The following is an 18432-nucleotide window of genomic DNA, read 5'->3' as shown; positions in this document are numbered from 1 at the left end:
CGCTTCCCGGGGGCACGTTACTGACTGTCTGCGCACCTTGGTCTCCCCACTTGTAACGGGGAGGACTACTGGGAGGCTGTGTGAGGACTAAGTGAGATGCTATTGTAAAGGGGCGAAGAGTATCTGATGAAAAATGCACCCACTACAAACAAAAACCTTTTCTTTTCTTTTGGCGATGCTTGATCCTGCTTTCCCTTCCATTTTAGTAAATTACCGTAGAAGGAATTTTGTAGCACGAGTAAAGATACTGGCTAATTATTATGAGTAGTCTATGGCCCGGGGGTCAGTGAGGTTGCTTCTGAGAGTCTGAGCCAGGACAGGTAAGCACGTGCCTGGGGAGCAGAGGCCTCAGGCGGGAGGGAGACCCATGTGCGCGTAGTCCAAACGCCTCCCCAGCACAATCTAGAATATCTCCCCAAACAGATCAGCCAGAGGACCAGTCTGCTGAACAGGCAGAGGTGATCAGGATCTCTCTGTACTAAGAGTGGGGTCTGCTCAGGAGGCCCCCTCCCACTCCCTCATTGCTCCGCCCCCCCAAACACTGCCAAAGGAGATAGACTTTGCATCTGGGCCAGTTGTCCCCAAATGTCAGTGGCTGGGGTGGGGTGAGCCTATTCCTGCCCGGATCCCAGGCCATGTGTAATAGAAAGATCCTGATAATAAAAATCTACTTGTCACCGAGACATTCCTCAACTGTTAGCAATCAATTTCGGGGTGGGGGTGAGGGGGGTGGGAAATACCAAAGGACATCAAAGAGGGTCTCCCTCTCAGACTCTGCCCTGTTTCAAGGTTTCGTAATTTAGGAAGGTTGTGCGCTAAATAATTTGTGAGCCTCCAAACACGCAGGTGATTGTCTGTGGACAGATGGTGTGTGGCGTTTGATCGCTTTTCCTTCTGTGGGTCCTCATGTGTGGGACTGATGTGCATTGTGAAGTCTTTGTCTCCTTGCTAAAATCTCTAATCTAAAACAGGCAATCAGGCACAGAGGCAGGGTTCAGAAGGCATAATCAGAGTTTGAAAAGCAAAGGGAGGGGGAAAGCCAGAAATGCAACTGCAGTTATGAGGCAGACGTGTTTGCAGAGGATGCAAGAGGTTAGAAGGGTGTTCAAAGTGGCCAAATGAAAGGGATTCCGAGCACAGAGGGAGAGGACGAGCCGGGCTGCTGAGGCGGCAAGCACGGGCGCTGGCTGGCATTACTCCCCAGGCCGCGCCCCCCACCTTCCCCCTGAGCCGGGGTCTTTGTCTCCGCAGGCGGCCGCGCCGGGCCTGGGAGGCCCCATCTTGGAGCAGCGGCCGCCCTTGCGAGTTAAATCATGTTGATATACAGGAAGGAAATGAAATAGACGAAGTCGCTCCTCTTTTCTTCCTACGGATTTTTCTTTTTTATTCTGAAGATAGAATTACTGTTTGTAAGCATCTGAAAGTCATTAGAGGCCCTGCAGTCTGTCAGGTGCCGACGCAAGAAACTGCTGAAACCCTACGGGTGCCTGCGCCGAGGGCTGGGGACTTGTCATGTGCTGATGAGCAGTTATAATAATATATGAGCAAATCACAAGCATTCTGCAAATTAATCAAATTTTTTTCCCCTTCTCCCTTGTCTCTGGGAGAGTGGCTTTGCAGGCAGACGTAGGTGAAACAGTTTTACCCACAGATGGTCGCTCTGGCATCAGATGGAATTTATATAACAGTAATTCTGATTTCCTGCCAAAGTAGCAGAGAACACACCAGGGAGATTGTAGAAGGCAAGTCATGTGGTTTTGCTGAGGTTGTTGTGGGAAGTTTAAGGGGGGAAATCTCAAATTTTCCTCTTTGCCTTTACTGTTTTTGCCTGAAGGGCCAGAAACGGAACGCCATTCTGCCATGGGCGAAATCCGTCATATCTTTTCTTGTGACTCGTGCTGAAAGAGTGCTTCGCAGCTGTTGGAACTGCTGGCGGTGACAGAGCCCCACGACTCCTGATCCTCGCTCGCTCCTTACAAGATTGAAAGGGGAGCGGGTTCAGAAGGTGGTCGCACAACAAGCCGGAAAGGGGCAGGGCCGACTCCGCGAGCCCGCCCGCCCGCTCCCCCGTGGCATTGCTAAACCGACAAGGGCTTTTCTTTTCAAGTGTTTTATTAAATGAAGAGTCTAACAACCCTCACTTTAATTACACACGGGCTCCATTTATAATTCCTCTGGATTTATTCAAGTAGTTGAAAACGATGGTGCTGGTGATTAAACCGATCATCTTAGTTTAGCAGCTCAAAACCTGGGCGCGTGCTGGTGTGTAAGTGTGTGCGCGGCGTGGTGTGCTGGTGTGAGCCTGCACGTGAATATGTGGCCTGCCTCCTGGGAAGGCCTCCCTGTGCTCTGACGCCCCCTCCCCCGCCCCCTGCCCAAACTGCCCTCTCCCTTTAGAACCCACGTCTTTGATGGGATGGAGAGGTACCCGAGTTGATACTCCGGGGGCCACACTTTGAGGGACTGGTTCTCACCACAAGGTGCCTTTCCCCTGCGGAGGAGAAAATGATACCAAGATGGCGTGTAGACTGCATTATGCAACAAAGTCCTGCTGCTGTGGGGTTTTTTTTTTTCCTAATGTAAAGCCCTGCCCATTTGTTTTGGTTTACGTGACTACAGAGAAATAAGTGGGTTAGACGGAAACTTTAGCATGCTTCATTGCAGCTGGGTGCCGACATCTGTCATTCCTCAGCCATATTCTGGATCATGCCAGCAAGAGAAAGCAAAGTCTGACACCTTTGATTTTAGAGGGAGCCTTTCATAGGGGGAAAAAAAGAGAAGAAAGGAGTAGCATTTCCTTTGTGACTTCATAAGAAAAGCCACCTTTCTTCTATGCTTTATTTATTTTATTTTATTTGTGGCATGTGGCACTCGGGGAGAGCCGAATGTTGAAAAGTTTATGCTTCCATCTCTCCTTTTTACTTTGTAATTTTCCATTGTTCACGGTACACTTTTGTTGAATTGGGCATGATAAAAAGTAGCTATTTAAAATATATCCAGCGTGCCCATCTATATGGACATACTGTGGGTATACACTGTGGGTATGGATTGTGGGTGTCTGATTCCTTTATGAAAAGAGAGATGTGTGATTCTCTCACACACAAACTCACATTAATATAACACAAAAGCACTGAAATTTGATGGAATGTGACTGTTCCCGCTACGCTGTTTTTGGTGACACGTTCTGCAACCCGTACGAGCCCCCCAGAAATGTGCTCGTGTTTTTATGGAGTATGTGCCTGGGTCGCGAATTACCCACAGGTGACCTGGATGCCTGCTTTTGGTGACTGGATGTCTGTTTACTTCCCGTGGCGTGCATTGGGGCTTTTGTCGGTTCGCTCCCTCCCCCTGTGTCTTTTCTAGGGTGGCACAGCGCACAGCACCCCCTTGGCACACGCCAAGTTACAATATTGGCCCTTCTCCCATATTTAAATTGCACAATAAAACAGAAACTACAATGAAGGGCTGATGTGTTCATTTTAAGCGACACAATGGAAACAGGAGACTACTGAACCGGCAGAGACCACCCACTTGTTTATTTTACTGGGTGTGTATAGGAATGCAACTCATCTGCCGACTGAAAACCACACGACGACCTCGCCCAGTGTCCCGGCCCCACCCAGAGGAGGTGAGGCCCTGGTTGTTGGACACTGGTAGGACAAAGCAGACTGAGAACTCCAAGGCCACCAGTGCCAGGCAGTGATGCCAGGAGTGAAGTGGGCCAATGGGCAAACGGGCGCCAGGCTGAGGGGCCACCAGGACCCAGCTCTGAAAGTGTCTGCATCAGGGAAGATCTTGCCAGGCCTTCCGACTTTCCAAGATAAACTGGAAATCTATGTCTTTACATGAAATCTCTTTGTTTTGAAATATTGGCAATACCTTAATTCCTTTTTTTTTAAATAGCACTGGGGACAAAAAAATAACTATGTGTGTGCCTTCAGCTTGTGCCCTCTGTGGAGCAGACGCATGTGTGTCTGGAGCAGTGATGGCATCATGCAGCTGCCCAGCTGGCCCGGTGGGCTTCCGGGCTGGTGCTCCGTCAGCTTGGGCGGCACCATCCCAGCACCCCAGGAAGTGGCAGGGCAGGGCAGAGAGGGTGGGGAGGAGCAGGTGTGGTTCATGGAGCTGTGACTGGGAGACTGAGCTCCCCCCGCAGGCAGCAAAGGAAAGTGCAAAGCCACCCAGCGACCCAGCCTGCGCCCCAAACTGGCCGAGCCCTTGTGTGCCCTGCATGAACACGGAGAACGGAGAAGGAGGGTGGCGGCCGGCACTGCAGTTCCCAAGGGGTCTCAGGTGCACAGAGCACTTGGATGTTCCTGGTGAGAAATCAGCAGGGCGGGGCGGGGCCTTCCGGGTGTGGACGCGTGCGGGGAGGGCTCTGCAGGTGCACCTGTTGGGAGCTGGCACTGAGGAAGGACCCAAGCAGGGAGGAGGGAAGCAAGGTCGGGATGTGTCCTCACAGGACCAGAAGCTGAGACAAGCCTGTTCAAGGTAGGGGCTGCCCACCCCAGGGTGTTCCCAGGGCCCCCTGAGGGCGAGAACATGGGGCTGGACAGAGGGGTCCCCCACCCGCCCAAGCCCTTCCTCAGCAGCTGCTGGAGGGGGACAACTCTCACCCTGTCCTTACCCAGCTCCTCCTATGTGCAGAGTTTCCAGCTTCTTAGTAAGGGAAGCCTGCCAAGCCCCTGTCACAGGAAGCCATCAGCGGACAGAGCCTGGCACAACACGGTTAGGGCCTAATTGTGCGGCGTCTTTGATGAGTGCCCGTGAGGCTCTGCGGGCTGGGTCCTGAAAAGGCTTCAAGGAAGAGTCGGGCTTTGGCGGGTCTGACTGGAAGCAGATTTGGGGTCTGGAGGTGGACAAATTCCTGGTGGAGATGGCAATGAGTATTAGGTAAGAGGAGGTTGCAAGTTGGAAAGCCAGGCCAAGGAGACAAGATGCTGTGGTAGGAAATAGGGAGCCATCAAAGACTAGAGAGCAGGAGTGGGCATGAGTACCAACGAGATCGGGGGCTGGCTTGGTGCAATGGCATGTCTGCTGCCTTTTGTCCTTCTGGTGTCCCCCTGCCCCCAGAGTCCTCGCTGTTCTGAGGTGGGCTGTTGACCCCGTGGGCCTGGTGGTGCCCAGAGGTGGGTTCATATGGAGCAGGGCTGGCTCTTACTGCTTCTGCTAATCTCCTTATGTCCCTCCCACCCATCTCGTTGCCACAGGAACTTTACTGTATTTAGCCCAATATTCCTAGGAGGGAAGATATGGATATTAAAGGTGTGCTGATGAGGTGCTGGCTGCACTAGCTAATTTTAGAGCCCCTCCCATTTTTGCCATCTCTTGAATACCACCTCAATAATTTCACTTGATATTTTATTAACAACTTAAAAAACCAACTCTAGCTTTATTGTAGCTGCTGTTATCCAACTTTCATTCATGAGTTTTTCTCTAAGGCTGTTAACCTAAAAAGTGGTCAGCTTGGTTCCATCTGAGATCCACTCCAGCCCGTGGTGTTCCAGGCACGCCCTCCCCTGGAAATGTCAGGAGAAAGAAGAGAGTCTCAGGAGGGGCAAGGTTTGCTGTGTGACGTTGGGTGAGCTGCCAGCCCCTCTGTTTGCTGGCCCCCGCCTTGCATTGAGGGCAGTATCCTCTCTCTTTGGCCTCTCCTAGCATTTCTTTCAGGATTAAATGCGCTCACCCAGAGACAAACACTGGGTATTGTTAGAGCATTATTATATTACACATCTAAAAATCTCCAAAAAAGGAAAGTAAGTTCATCGACCCTTTGAAGGTTATTTAATGATAAACATAAATGCTTTCATAAAATCCGGGGGATGATTTAAGATCCGAATCAATAGCTGCCTGTGTATGCAGGCCGGCGGGCGCTGTGGGCGGGCTGGCCTGACCACCCTGGCACGCCGCTGGCTCGCTGAGCGCCTAGGCAGCCTGGGGCAAACAAATAAGCACCATTTCAGGCAAAATCCGCGTGGCACGGGCCAGAGGTGGGAATGAAGTGCTGAGGAAGGGACCACCGTGAGGCCGGGGGAAGGAAGGGCCACCCTCCTGAGGCTGGTCCTTCTGGGGTCCTGGACTGCGAGGTGAGGTGGGTAGGGGCTGAGCTGAGAGGATCCGGGAGACCCCAGACCCCCCGCCAAACGCTCTTCTCTGCAGACACCTCCTGGAATCCAGGCTGCTCTTCCCAGCTTTCACACTAACTGAACTTGAACCTGCGCTGCAGGGCGGCAGTGAGGCACCGTGGGCTGAGCCCCGGCTGCAGGCTCAGAGGGAGATGCTGCAAAGCTGGGGTCTACTTTTCTCCAGCTTCGTGGCCCTGGACAAATTTGGAGCCCATGGGGCCTTGGCATCCTCGGCTGGCAGGTGGAGACGCTAACACGATGCTTTAGCATGGTCAGAGGAATCTGAATGCACACAGATCACCTAACCCAAGGCTGCCACACATACGCTCTTAGTAGACGGAGTATTTTAATACTCGTAACCACGTCCCGCAGACGCTTATTTAACTCTTCCCATGTGCCACACATCGTGCTGAGCATTTCGTAGGCCTTGTCTCACTTAATCCTCACAACCACCCTATTAGTGAGCTATTATTGTTATGCCCATTTTACAGATGAAATCACTGAGACTCAGGAAGGTTAAATAGCTGGCCCCAGAGCAGGCAGCCCGTAAGGGGCTTGAATTCCCACGTCTGACTCAGAGCCCGCACCCTCCGCCGCTGTGCCCGAAGAACACAGAGGCGGCCTTCTGGTGGGGCTGCGGTTATTACTCAGGCCTCCCAGTGCTGCCCCCTACCCTTGGGCACAGGCCCGCCAGGGCATTGATGGGCACGCCCCCCAGGGGAAGTTTCAGGGTCACCTGTTTGGCTCCATGACACCGGGGCCACACTCTTACTGTGGTCGTCTCCTGAGCTGGGGGGTTGTGCTGTCATTGTCCACTGAAAATCAACCAAATTCACTTTTTAAGAAACTTTGTAAATAGAATTTTAATTTTAATATGGATTTAGAATTATAAAAGTGTTGTGTAGATAGTACAGAGGATTCTCATATATCTCACACCATGTTCCCCTGTTATTAACATCTCCCATTGGCAGGGGACATTTGTTACAATTAATGGCCCACTACTGATATACTATTATTAAGTAAAGTCTGTATTTTATTCAGATTTCCTTAGTCTTTACCTAACGTGCTTCTTCTGTGCCAGGATGGAATCCAGGACACAGTGTCACATCCAGTTGTCCTGTCTCCTGAGGCTCCTCTTGGCCCTGGCAGTTCAGTCTTCCCTTGTTTTTTGATGACCTTCACAGTTTGGGGAGTGTTTTGTAGGACATCCCTCAATTAGGGTTTCCCACGGTTAAAGTTGGGTTGTGGGTTTTGGGGAGGAAGACACAGAGGGAAGTGCCTTCTCATCTCGTCAAATCAGGGGACGTGCTGTCGCCCTGACCTTGGTCACCTGACTGAGGTCGTGTTGCCAGGTGTCTGCCTTGCCCCTCTGGTCCCCCTTTCTACTCTGTGCTCTTGTGCCGGAAGTCACCGTGCAGCTGCATAGAGGAGTAGGAGATCCGCTCCCCTCCTCCCGTGGGGGGGCATCTGCATAAACAGTTTGGAATGCGCGGGGCATTTATCTTGCCTTCTCCACGGACTTATTGATTCAATCATTTAGTTATGTCAGTATGACTTGTGGCTGCTTATTTTATACTTTGCTTTATAATCCAATTCTATGTCACTTACTTTACTGTCGAAATGTTCCGGCTCTGGCCGCTGGGGGCCCTTTCACGTGGCTCTGCATTATTTGGACATACCTCCATCAATGTGTGGTTTTTTGATCATTCCTTACCTTCTGGCACCAGGTGCTCCAGGATCATCTTGTGCATTTCTTGCTCCAGCCCTAGAATCTGGCATTTCTCCAGGGAGCCCTGGTTCCTTTTTCAGAGAAGGGTATTAGAAATCAAGTTCTGGGTGCTCAGTGGGCTTGTGGCCACTGGGATGTCGTGGGTTCTTGGCCCTCTCATCTGAGAGAAGAAGGAAATATATGTGTGTTTACTAACCCCTGCATATACTCATCTCTGTTACATATATTAAGCTAAACATGAGTTCACACTGATGTCTCCAATCCATCACCACATGGATCAAAGTTCACTTTTAAAATAGTAAAATATTTTTTGGTAGTGTTTTAAATTAAAACCCAAATCACAGGAAATTTAAAACCTAAAATTATTTATACTAAGGATATTCCAAAGTGTTTTAGCATCTTTGATTAGATGGATGAATATTTTTTTGAAAACTGAAAACATAAATTATGTACCTGATTAGAACCATTCTTGCCTATTTGGAATTAGGGAAATTAAAAAAATACATATAATGTGTGCAACTCAGAGAGCGGCTCTTTCTGTCGGTGCAACATATGTTTATGTCTATTCTCACTCACCTCATGGCCCTTGCTGAGCCTGTCGCACTTGGAGGAGGATGGCAGGGGCCCTGGGCCTCCCAGTTGGCAGCTTCAGGGACAGAGCAGCAGACGCTCAGAGGAAGCAGCAGGTGAGGACCGAGTAGAAACCAGACCACTGCCCTCAAGGTCCGCCCGGCTCCTGCGTCTGCTGGTCCCGCCGCGGTCAGCGGACTGCTGCCGGGCAGGCAGGCTCCACCTCTGGGGTGAGTCTCTAGCATACGCAGTTGGCCCTTTAGGTGGAGCCATTTTCTTACCTACCAGCACGCATTTGGCAAATGTCCTTCGTTTCAGGGAATCCAAAGGGCTCTAGCTGGGTGCAATGGGAGTCGTGCTGCTAGGGAACCCTCCTGGTACCTCTGAGAGCTGGCTCTTCACAAGCCTCAGAGTCCTGTGCGTGTGAGCCTCTGAGGGCTGCTTCTCGCCACTTCATCACTTTGTCCCTTCTAGAAAACAGCTCCATGAAATGTGGCTGCAGGAGACCTTTTTAGGGTACCTTAGAAATACTCCATACCTGTGCTCCAAAGAGGCTATTCCAGAATGGAAAATGGGAGTGTTTCCAGGTGGGCCAGCTGTGGGCTGCAAGCCCGGGAGCCCTCCACAGCACCGCTGGTCACCAGGTTCTCACCCTGACAGCCAGGATCCCCCCACACCCTCCTGCCTTCTCAGGGGTCTACACTGCCGAGGGTACCAGTGGGCTGTGGCCAGGCTGATCTAGAAGTCACGGCAGCAAGGTGCCTCTTCCTTTCCCCACAGGGTGTCTTTTCCCATTTATTTCACTGACCACAAAAGGCCCCAGTGGGCCTGATCTGGAAGCTGGCCCTGGTCTGAGAGACGGCTCGGCAGTGTGGGGACACGGGTTGGCTGTGTCACCGTGTCTCCCTGGGACAGGGATGCCACTGTCCACTGTGTACATCCACGGCCTCTGCTGGACCCTCCTCCTTGTGTTGACCACAAATCATGGACCGTGGTTCTGGGGACTGTTTCTCTCCATTCTAGGATGTCTCTGCTCCAACGTCCAGAGTTGTGCCTCCACCGCCACGGACAGGCCCTGCCTCTGGCAAAGCTACACACGTGTCTCTCCTCAAGAGTGTTCTTTCTCTCGAGGGACAATTTTGGGCTCCCCCTGCCCGAACTATCTTTTGACTGGAAGCTGGAGCCTTGCACAAAGCAGTTGGATGTCCTCCCCTCATGAACCCTGGAACCCCTCCACCCACGTGGGTCTCCAGTAGTGTAACTCTTGAAGGTGGTCTTGAGACTGGTGGCCAGTCATTGAGTCATGTATTGGGTGGGCGTTGTGTCAGCGTGCAGCATTAATGCCCTTCCCGCCCTCATGGTGCTGAAAGTATCGCATTATTCCAACAGCAGTCTGCTCCAGGTAATGCATGCAGCAGGTGCTCAATGCTTGCTCATGGAAGTGGGCTGGGTTCCAGGAGTTTGGGATGGGAGTTTGGACAGAGAGCTTACAAGCCTGTGGCTCAGTGCCAGGCTGTGATGGGGGTCTTGAGGCCACAGTGGTGCCTGTGTCCCAAAGGGGCGTGGCATGTGACACGTGTACAATATCACGCACACATACACCCTTCCCTGGTATTTAGGGCCTCCCTCCTGGGGCATCTGGGTGCTGATCAAAGACACCCCTTTGTGGAGACTCTTCCGACAGGCAGTTTGCAGGGAGTGACAGAGCGAGGGGAGAGATGAGCATCTGTTTGGAGACCACCCTGAGGCTGAATTCCTGATCAGAAGCCAGCTGGCTGTGTGCCCTGACTTTGGACGGTCATTTAGTCTCCCCGGGCTCACTTTTCATATCTGTAAAATGGGAAGAGACGCCTCTACAATGTGTCCCTTCCAGGGACGGTGGGGACAATGGAGGCAGTTGGGTCAATGTGCTCAGGTGAGCGGCTGTCAGAACGTCTCCTCGCCGCCCCAGGACTGAACTCCAGGGGTTGGTCACCTCCGCGCCCGCCCCGCTCCTACCCGCCGCCCCACGCCGGAAGAGAAGCCACAGTTGGAAGAGTCTGGGAGCCCCACAGACGCAGCCGCACATCTTCCCTGAAAGCCGCTGCCCACAAGTGTGGAGCGGTTATTAATGGATGGCCCCCCAAGGGCAGGCGGTCTCCACTCCCTCTCAGGGGCAGGAAGGAGCAGATCTTTCCATCGCAGCAAGTAAGAAAAATATCTCGTTTCCCCACTTTTGTTATAAACAATGTACGACTTGCTTTCTCCTTACTCCTCTTGACCCTCCACACTGTATACATATTTATATATTATTCATAGTGGATTAAAAATGAATGTGCTCTTTACCACGGCTCTACGGCGCAGTGACAATACAAATTAACGTATGATGTACTTACTTTTCGCATGGCAGTGATGGGAAATGTTGATGGCCTCAAAGTGAGAGGTAGGAAGAGGGGAATGGAGTTGGGGGGGTGGGGGCGGGGCGGCCCATCTAGCCGCGCTGTCAGGGCTCAGGGCCCTGGCTGCAGACGGGGATTGGGGCTGTTCTGGGCAGCTGCCTTGCTGGAAAGCCTTCCCACGTCCCTTTGTCCACAGAATGAGTCCAGTCTCCCCAGTGGGTCCTGCGAGCCTGGCCTCTGCCCAGCTTCCCCACCAAGCTTCACCTCCACCACGCTGACCTGCTCCTAGGCCCCTACGCCAACCCCAGGCTTCCTGTCCCTGTGCCTGGGGTCAGGCATGTCCCTTTGTCTGGAGTAGCATTCCTCTCCCTTCTCCTGGCTGCCTCTCTCATCCCCTCTTCCTTCCATCCTTCTAACCATCCATCCATCCATCCATCCTTTTGCTTGATAAATACTTGATGGATATCTGTGATGTGCCAAGCACTGTGCCGGATGGTGAGAAACCATAATAAAAAACCCCAAACCCAAAGCCTCGCAGCCCCTGCATGTGGAGCTGATAGTCAGTCTAGAGGGGAAGACAGATATGATTGTTTATTTGTTCAGCTACTGTTGTTGGAAGCTCTATTGCAGAAGAGAAGAGTTTGCTGAGATGTGCCTCGTGGCCATTGTGGTGAGTCTGGGGTCTTCAGGGAGGCCTTCCCGAGACTGAGGCAGCTGCGCTAAAGGCTGTGATTAAGGTAATTAGACGATGTAGAGGAAAGGAGCATCCCAGGATGAAGGAAGAAGAAAGGATTGAGCAAAGGCCCTGTGGCAGGAAAGAGTAGGAAGCATTTGGAGAACAGAGTTTGGTGTGGCCAGAGGGCAGAAACTCTGGGGCTTTGAGGGCGAGGAGGGTGGAAGGATGCTCGGGGGCTCATATTCCGCCCAGATGAGCTCTGGAAACCCCCATCACCTCTACCGTCTCACAAACTGCGTTCCCGCAAAGTGCTGTTTCGGCCCAGCCCCTCACCAGAACAGAGCCTTCTAGACAGGGAGATCCTTCCTGCGCAGGCCTGACCCACGGCCGTCCCAACCACCTTTACCGCTCTGCACCCAACTGAAATGCGGCTGTTCACAACTTGCTCCCTTGGACTTTGAAGTTCTCCGAGTTTCCCAAAACCCTGTTCAAAGACAAACACATAGATAAGGAGGGCAGAGTGGTGGTCGACAGAGGGGAAGGGGGCGCAGGGGAAGGGAGAGGGCGAAAGGAGCAAAGGGCGCATATGTGTGGTGATGGAGGGAAACCAGACTATCGGTGGTGAAAACGGTGCAGTCTATACAGAAGCTGAAATATAATGGGGGACACCTGAAATTTGCACAATGTTATAAACCAATCTCAATAAAACAATAAAAAAAGAAGGCTAACGCCCCGAGGAGAGACGGTATGTTGCTCTTTAATCAGACCACCTGAGGTCGGCAGGCTCGCACATAAGGGCAGGTGAAGCTCTTACTGCATCAGCACTTTCCACGAAGAACAAAGCACAGCCTTCTCGACCAGCTCAGGTAAGCAATGAGATGACAACGTGAAAACAGCAACAGTGACAATGACAAACAGCTGCCATCTTAGACTTCTTGATCTCAGGTGAGCCTCACAACATTCCTAGGGTATAGGCATTAGTGTTATTCCCCCGTTTTCAAGGTGTGCAAACTGAAGCCTGGAGACATCAAATGCCTTCCTCAAGGTCAGGCAGAGCACACTGAACTGTGGGTGTTGAGGAGCCTCCAGACCTCACGAAGGGTGGAAGCTGTGCTTTGAACCCAGCTCCTGGAAGATCTATCCTGCCTACTGCGGCAGGAAGCCCCCGAGAGCAGAGCAAAGCTGCCGAATCCGGAGAGCGCTCGGTCTTCACAGTGGCGGCCAAAGGCCCCCTGGCGTGTGGTGCTTCTCAGTGGACTTAAACACAAGAGAGGCTGTGGTGTTGATGCTCTTCTCTAAGGGGACTGACGGGCTGGGCGTCCTTCTTATCTTAAATTCAGCCACTGTGAAAGTCCGTTGGACTCAACTCCAGCTTAAAGCTTTTTCTGCTTCTTGGAACTTGATGGACATTAACATCTTCACTGCCACCTCTAGAGCCAGGGGAATTGTGGACTCCATCTCCAGTCTACCGAGGTGGCACAGGCAGCGAGGCTGGGCTTTGGTTTCATTAAAACTGGATGGATGGAAGTTTGCAGAGTTTACAGCCCACCAGGTGGCTCCCGTGTCACCCTGAGGGCTGCGCTGGCTTCTCCTCTGAGGATGGGATGGCTTGCCCTGGAGGTCTGATTTCCTCTGAGCCCCACCTCCACCTCCGCAGGAAAGGCAGCAAGCTCCCAGCGGATGTCCACGGCCCCTCTTGTTGCCTCTGCCTTCAGGCGGGTCCCTTCTTCAGTCACTGTATTTGAACAGTGCGGTGACGTAGGCAGCGGAGCGCGCAGCTCAGGGCTTTGTTCCGAAGCCCTGGCTTATGTTCTCCGACCAAAGGCTGACAGATCTCGGCATCCCTGTGCTTGTGCCAATACCAGGGCCTTCACGTGGACAAACGGTGTAGAGAAACTTGAAACTTTTCCTGTAGGTTTAGCTGAACTCAGAAATGTCTCACGTCAGAAAGTGCTTTGCATAACAACAGCTTTCTGTCTGGGAGTGAATGTCTCCATCAGCAAAGGATCAACCACCCACTGAAATTTGACTCTTGGCGGACACAATGCCTTCTTCTGGACCCACCAGAGCTCCTCACAACCCCCTTCCTTCAGGGCGGACCTCTCACTTCTTCAAAGAACTTTCTTCTACATCAGTTTCATGGGGACCTTTCAACAAACCACTCAGAAGGGGATGTGTGTGTATCCTCTAGAAACACAATGTAATCATGGTTCTCAGAAGGATTTTGGAGAATTAGGGGATCTGAGTAATTTGTTTTAAAGTCAAACTGTCCAGATTCGCTGTATCTTAACTTTCTCATCTGTAAAACGGGGCAGATACCACTCCTTGCCGAAGTGCCATAGAGCTCAAATATGAGGACCAACATACAAAAACACCTGTGAAAAAGCACGGAACGTAGGTTTTGGGGATGGTCAGGCACTACCATTATTACCTACGCTGCTTCTACTTGTAAGGTGTCTCACAAGATCAGGATTTATGATGATTCCAATATTAGATAGACTTCCTTCTACAAATGTGCACACGCACAGCCTTATATACATTTACATACAGATTTCCATCTCACCTAAGTCAAAGTGAAAACTAATTCAATACTAATATTTTGACCACGGAAGTATCCAAATATTCCAGAATTATTGCATCTTTGACTCTACTGAAAAATAGACATTCAGATATGACCATAGGATAAAATCCTGATTAACATTTTAGAATCAATTGGTAGGAAAAATGTACTAAGTCCTTCTATGCCAAGTTGGCCAATTCAAAAAGGCTTTTACTGTGAATAAAGGTAATATTTGAGGTTCTCCATTTGGTTTCCCAAGATGCACGTTACATGGCTCCCATGGTGATGCGATTTGCAGAGAGGGTGGCTTCCAAAGGTTGTAGCGCAGAATTCACACAGAAATGTATCTGACAGACGGGTAAACACAGTGGAAGAATGGAAGACTCCTGGGGACCTGGAGTAGATTTATTAAGCACACCACAGTTTGGAAATTTTGCATCATAGTTCTGCAGGCCTTTTTGGATGATGATGATGGTGCCTAGAGTTTTGGTTTTATTTTTTATTTTAATTTATTTATTATTTGGGGTTCTTAACTCCAAAGGCTGTCAGCCCATGGTGATAGTCTCCCTCAGGACTTTATCGCCATGTCATAGATAAGTTGGTGAGTCAGCCCAGGTTTGTCTGAGCTCCAGCAATTATGATAGTGGCCATCCCTGGGTGGGAACCCAGGAAACACCATCCGTTTCTGAGGAGCTTGGGACAAAACTTTAAAAATGTTTTCCTAGGCTTCCTGATGTCTCAGCTCTTCTCCTTGGGTTCTTTGGATGAGCTTCAGCTGGCTCGTATGCCTCCAGATACAAATTTGGGCCCTCCTTTCTCCTTCCTGCTCAATAGCTGCCCGTTCAGAGTACCTGGAATCCTCTCACAGTGGGCCCTGGGTGTAGCTTGGTGTCCTCAGGGATGACAACTTTCTTAGTTGGAGGGCTGAGTCTTGGGGGTCTGCTTGAAACTCACTGATGCCCAGCTGAGTGCTGACTTAGTTTCACTATTATGGTGGGGAAAGTGGGCATGGCTTTCCCTATCCCACTGCCACTGATTGGCACCCTAATTCTTCCCTTCAGTCCATATGCTAACTCCAATATGATGAAGAACAGGGCCATTGACATTCTTTGTAAAAATCCTATCCACGTTAGAAATATGAGTCTCAGTTCTCTTTCCCCACCAACCTAGGGCCTTCCCAGGGTCATCTGTGGGAGAGGTGACCAGGCCCTGAGGGTGGTACTGGGTCGCAGCAGGAGGGCAGGAGGGGCATGGCACTGGTGAACTTTCTCTTACCTGATATCAGGGTCCAGACCCTTCCTGCTGACTCTTTGTGCCCTTCCCGCTGTGGTAGGCTGTGCGGAAGGGCCAATAGCAAGCGGGTTTTTCTTGGGTTTCATTTGTTCTTAACTCCAAAGTCTACAGATTTGCAAATTGGCTTTTGCAAGTGGTAAAGTGGATCAAATTCAGCCTTGTATTAGGTTCAACAGTAGAAACAAAAGAAGCAGAAACTCTATCCCAAAATTTATAATTCCTTCAAAAAACAGGCAAGGTGAAGCAGTAAGATAATAATTCAGTTCCAGAAACAGTTCCTGCCTGCCTGCTCTGTGCCAGGTAGTGGGCCTGGCACCCGCGATACTAAGATGGCTGTGCTTCCTGCCTAAAGAACTCACAGCCAGTCAGGGGGACCCATGCACACACAGCAGCCCACAGAGGAGGCATCCCATCTGTGGAGCCCTGGAAGAAGGTTTGGGCCTGAAGAGAATGGAAGCAGCATTTCAGGGGGAGGGTAGCATCACAAGGGTGTGGACCTTGCTGTGACCCTGGAGGGTCTGGAGACTGGAGACCCTGCAGAACGGAGCCTTTCTGCAGAGACCATCTAATGGTTTGGTTTTGTGTGGGCAAAGGGACATGCTCCAGAGGACACTGGAGAGGTGGCTGGAACGGAGCTACGAAGGTCCTGATTATTCACTAGGGGTAGGCAGCCATCAAGGATTTTGGGGCAAGGAGATCACAGCTGAGCTTCTGCTCCAGGAGCTCACTCTGGTATGCCTGGGGAGGCCGGGCTGGAGGTGAGGAAACTGGAAGCGTGAAGCCCTCCTGCAGGCCGCCACGTTCACAGTCTAGGCAAGAGTTGGTACACCCTGGGCCAGGCTCTGAGGGAGGCATTGTAGAGAGAAAGATTCAACAGGTAGAATGGACTCATCCTGGAGACCAACCGGCTAGGAGGGAAGGAGAGAGCGAACTCCCCACGCCCGCTGAGAAAGCAGCAAGAATCCAGCCCCCGGGCAGTTTGGTGGGAAGCGTGCTGCAGCTCCAAACGTCTGCTTGGCCTCCAGCTTCTCAGGAACAAGACTGTTTTGCTAAGTAGATACCCAGGACTTCTGCTATTACTGCTTTAAAAAAGTGCTGAATCTGCTCTTTGCATGTTTTCTGGGGCAAATGGTTGGGTCCATTTATTTACTTGTTTATTTTTCTGAGCAAATGAAACCCAGGCCTGGGCCTTGACCTTTCGGGGGCTGGGTGGGACGGCACTCAGGAGCTTCCAGGAATGGCACATCAACAGCTTCCCAGCAGCGGGAGAGTGCAATTGTTCCATTATAACTTCCCAAACCAGATGCGGCCGGTTCCTCAAGATGGCCGAAACGTGTGCACGCGTGCTGCGCCTCCGAACAGGGAAATCAAGCGTGGGCAGTTCGCTGGATTTTTGCAAGAATTCATCTTCTGTTCTGGCTTAGAGCCTTTCTAGAAAAGTTTGATTTCAAGGGACACTGTTCAAAATTTAACTTCTTTAAAACTGCGTTGGCTGGCCTTGATTATCTGAATGTCCTGGTTCCTGCCCGCTATCTTCCATGGCCTCCTCTTGAAACTCTGAGGTTCCAGCTTAGCACGTCCAGCTTTGCCCAAGAACAAGCTCTCCTCATCCCACCCCCAAAACACCGTCCCTTGTCAAGCTTGGTTTGTTTATCGGTAGAGAGTTAGTGGGGGGATAAGAAACTGGACCGACTTTGTGTTGAGACCTCAGAATGCCAGATGGATGGATTCAGGCATTTTTTGTAGTGAACTGGGGTCCACACAGTCCAGCCCAGGGGTCAGAGCCATCGACTGTCTGTTTTTGTACAGCCTGGGAACTCAGAATGGTTTTTCCATTTTGAAATGGCTGAAAAAAAAAAAAAAAACCAAGCAAGCATAATATTTCATCTCACATGAAATTATATAAAATTCAAATTTTAGTGTCTATAAATAAAGTTCTGAATTTTATCAATAAAAACTTGGAAATTTGTTTCCTCTCTTGTCATGTAAGTACCTACATAGTATCTTTGATTTCGCCTCTCAGTCTGCAAACCTAAAATATTCATTAACTTTTTGTAGAGAAAGTTCCAGGTGTCGGGCACTTTCTCTTCCGTCATCTAGCAAGTCTGAATTGAAAACTCTGCTTAGGATGGAAAGATCTTTTAAATCCCTGTTCAAGTTATTATTCGGTAACTGATTACTTAACCAAGTGACTTATTATTTGTCCAAAAGAAAGATATGTTGGCTACTTTTCTATCCATGGCTATTTGATTTTTGCAAAGTAATAATAATCATAATATTGATGATGTTGGTAATAATGATGATGATTCTTGGAGCACTGGGCGCTGGGGGCGGGTGTAAACAGCAGAGCTGACAGACCGCTCTTTGTGCCCACAGGTCACAGGCCTTTCCAGTGCCGCTACTGCCCCTACAGTGCCTCTCAGAAGGGGAACCTGAAGACGCACGTCCTCTGCGTCCATCGCATGCCTTTTGACAACAGCCAGTATCCGGACCGCAGGTTCAAGCGCTCCAGAGTCGACGCGGAGGCCTCTGGGAATTTCGAAGAGCCCACAGCTGTCAAGGCGGGGAGCTCAGCGGAGCTCACGCAGGAGGGCTGCAAGGCCCAGGAGGAGCGCAACTGAGCAACCGACCTGTATATTGCAATATTCTTTTACACAGTTTTAAGATTATGCATCTGGTATAAGAGTTTGCTAACTGCATTCCAAGGGGGGGAAAATCATGTACAATCCCCCCCCCAACTAGTGTATAGAACATTTAAAAAATTTAAAAAGATATCTATATATATATTAAAAAAAAAAATCCCCAGCCCTTGAAAATGGCTGCTAAACTGTTACCCGGCAACAAGTACTTCCAAACAATGCAGGTGGGAGGAAAGTGATTTCAGAAATGCCTGGTGTCCTCTGAGCTTGAGAGAGCTGGGGGCCCTTCCAACCCGAAAGTCCCAAAATCATGCTCTTAACTGAAAAACGATACCATCTAAATGATTTAGTGTTGCCTTGAAGATGGAGGGGCTGTGTTTTCATTGTTGAAAACACCTCTATAATCTGACACCGGCTGCTGTCATTTGCCTAGCACCTTAATGAGACGTGTTGGGAGGCAGC

General features: G+C 50.6%; 1 protein-coding gene across 1 annotated transcript in view; it reads left to right on the top strand.

Moving 5' to 3' along the window:
* ZNF536 (zinc finger protein 536) overlaps positions 1-17952 on the top strand; it is a 365002-nt gene extending 347050 nt beyond the window's left edge. Inside the window, exon 6 of the mRNA XM_046683106.1 lies at positions 17708-17952. Coding sequence (XP_046539062.1) covers positions 17708-17952 — 245 coding nt within the window. The remainder of the gene's footprint in view (positions 1-17707) is intronic.
* The last annotated feature ends 480 nt before the right edge of the window (positions 17953-18432 follow it).

The sequence above is a fragment of the Equus quagga genome, chromosome 13 (genome assembly GCF_021613505.1).
Source record: "Equus quagga isolate Etosha38 chromosome 13, UCLA_HA_Equagga_1.0, whole genome shotgun sequence".
NCBI classification, from domain to species: domain Eukaryota; kingdom Metazoa; phylum Chordata; class Mammalia; order Perissodactyla; family Equidae; genus Equus; species Equus quagga.
The sequence above is the reverse complement of the archived record's forward strand: the minus strand, read 5'-3'. Positions and strand labels throughout refer to the sequence as shown.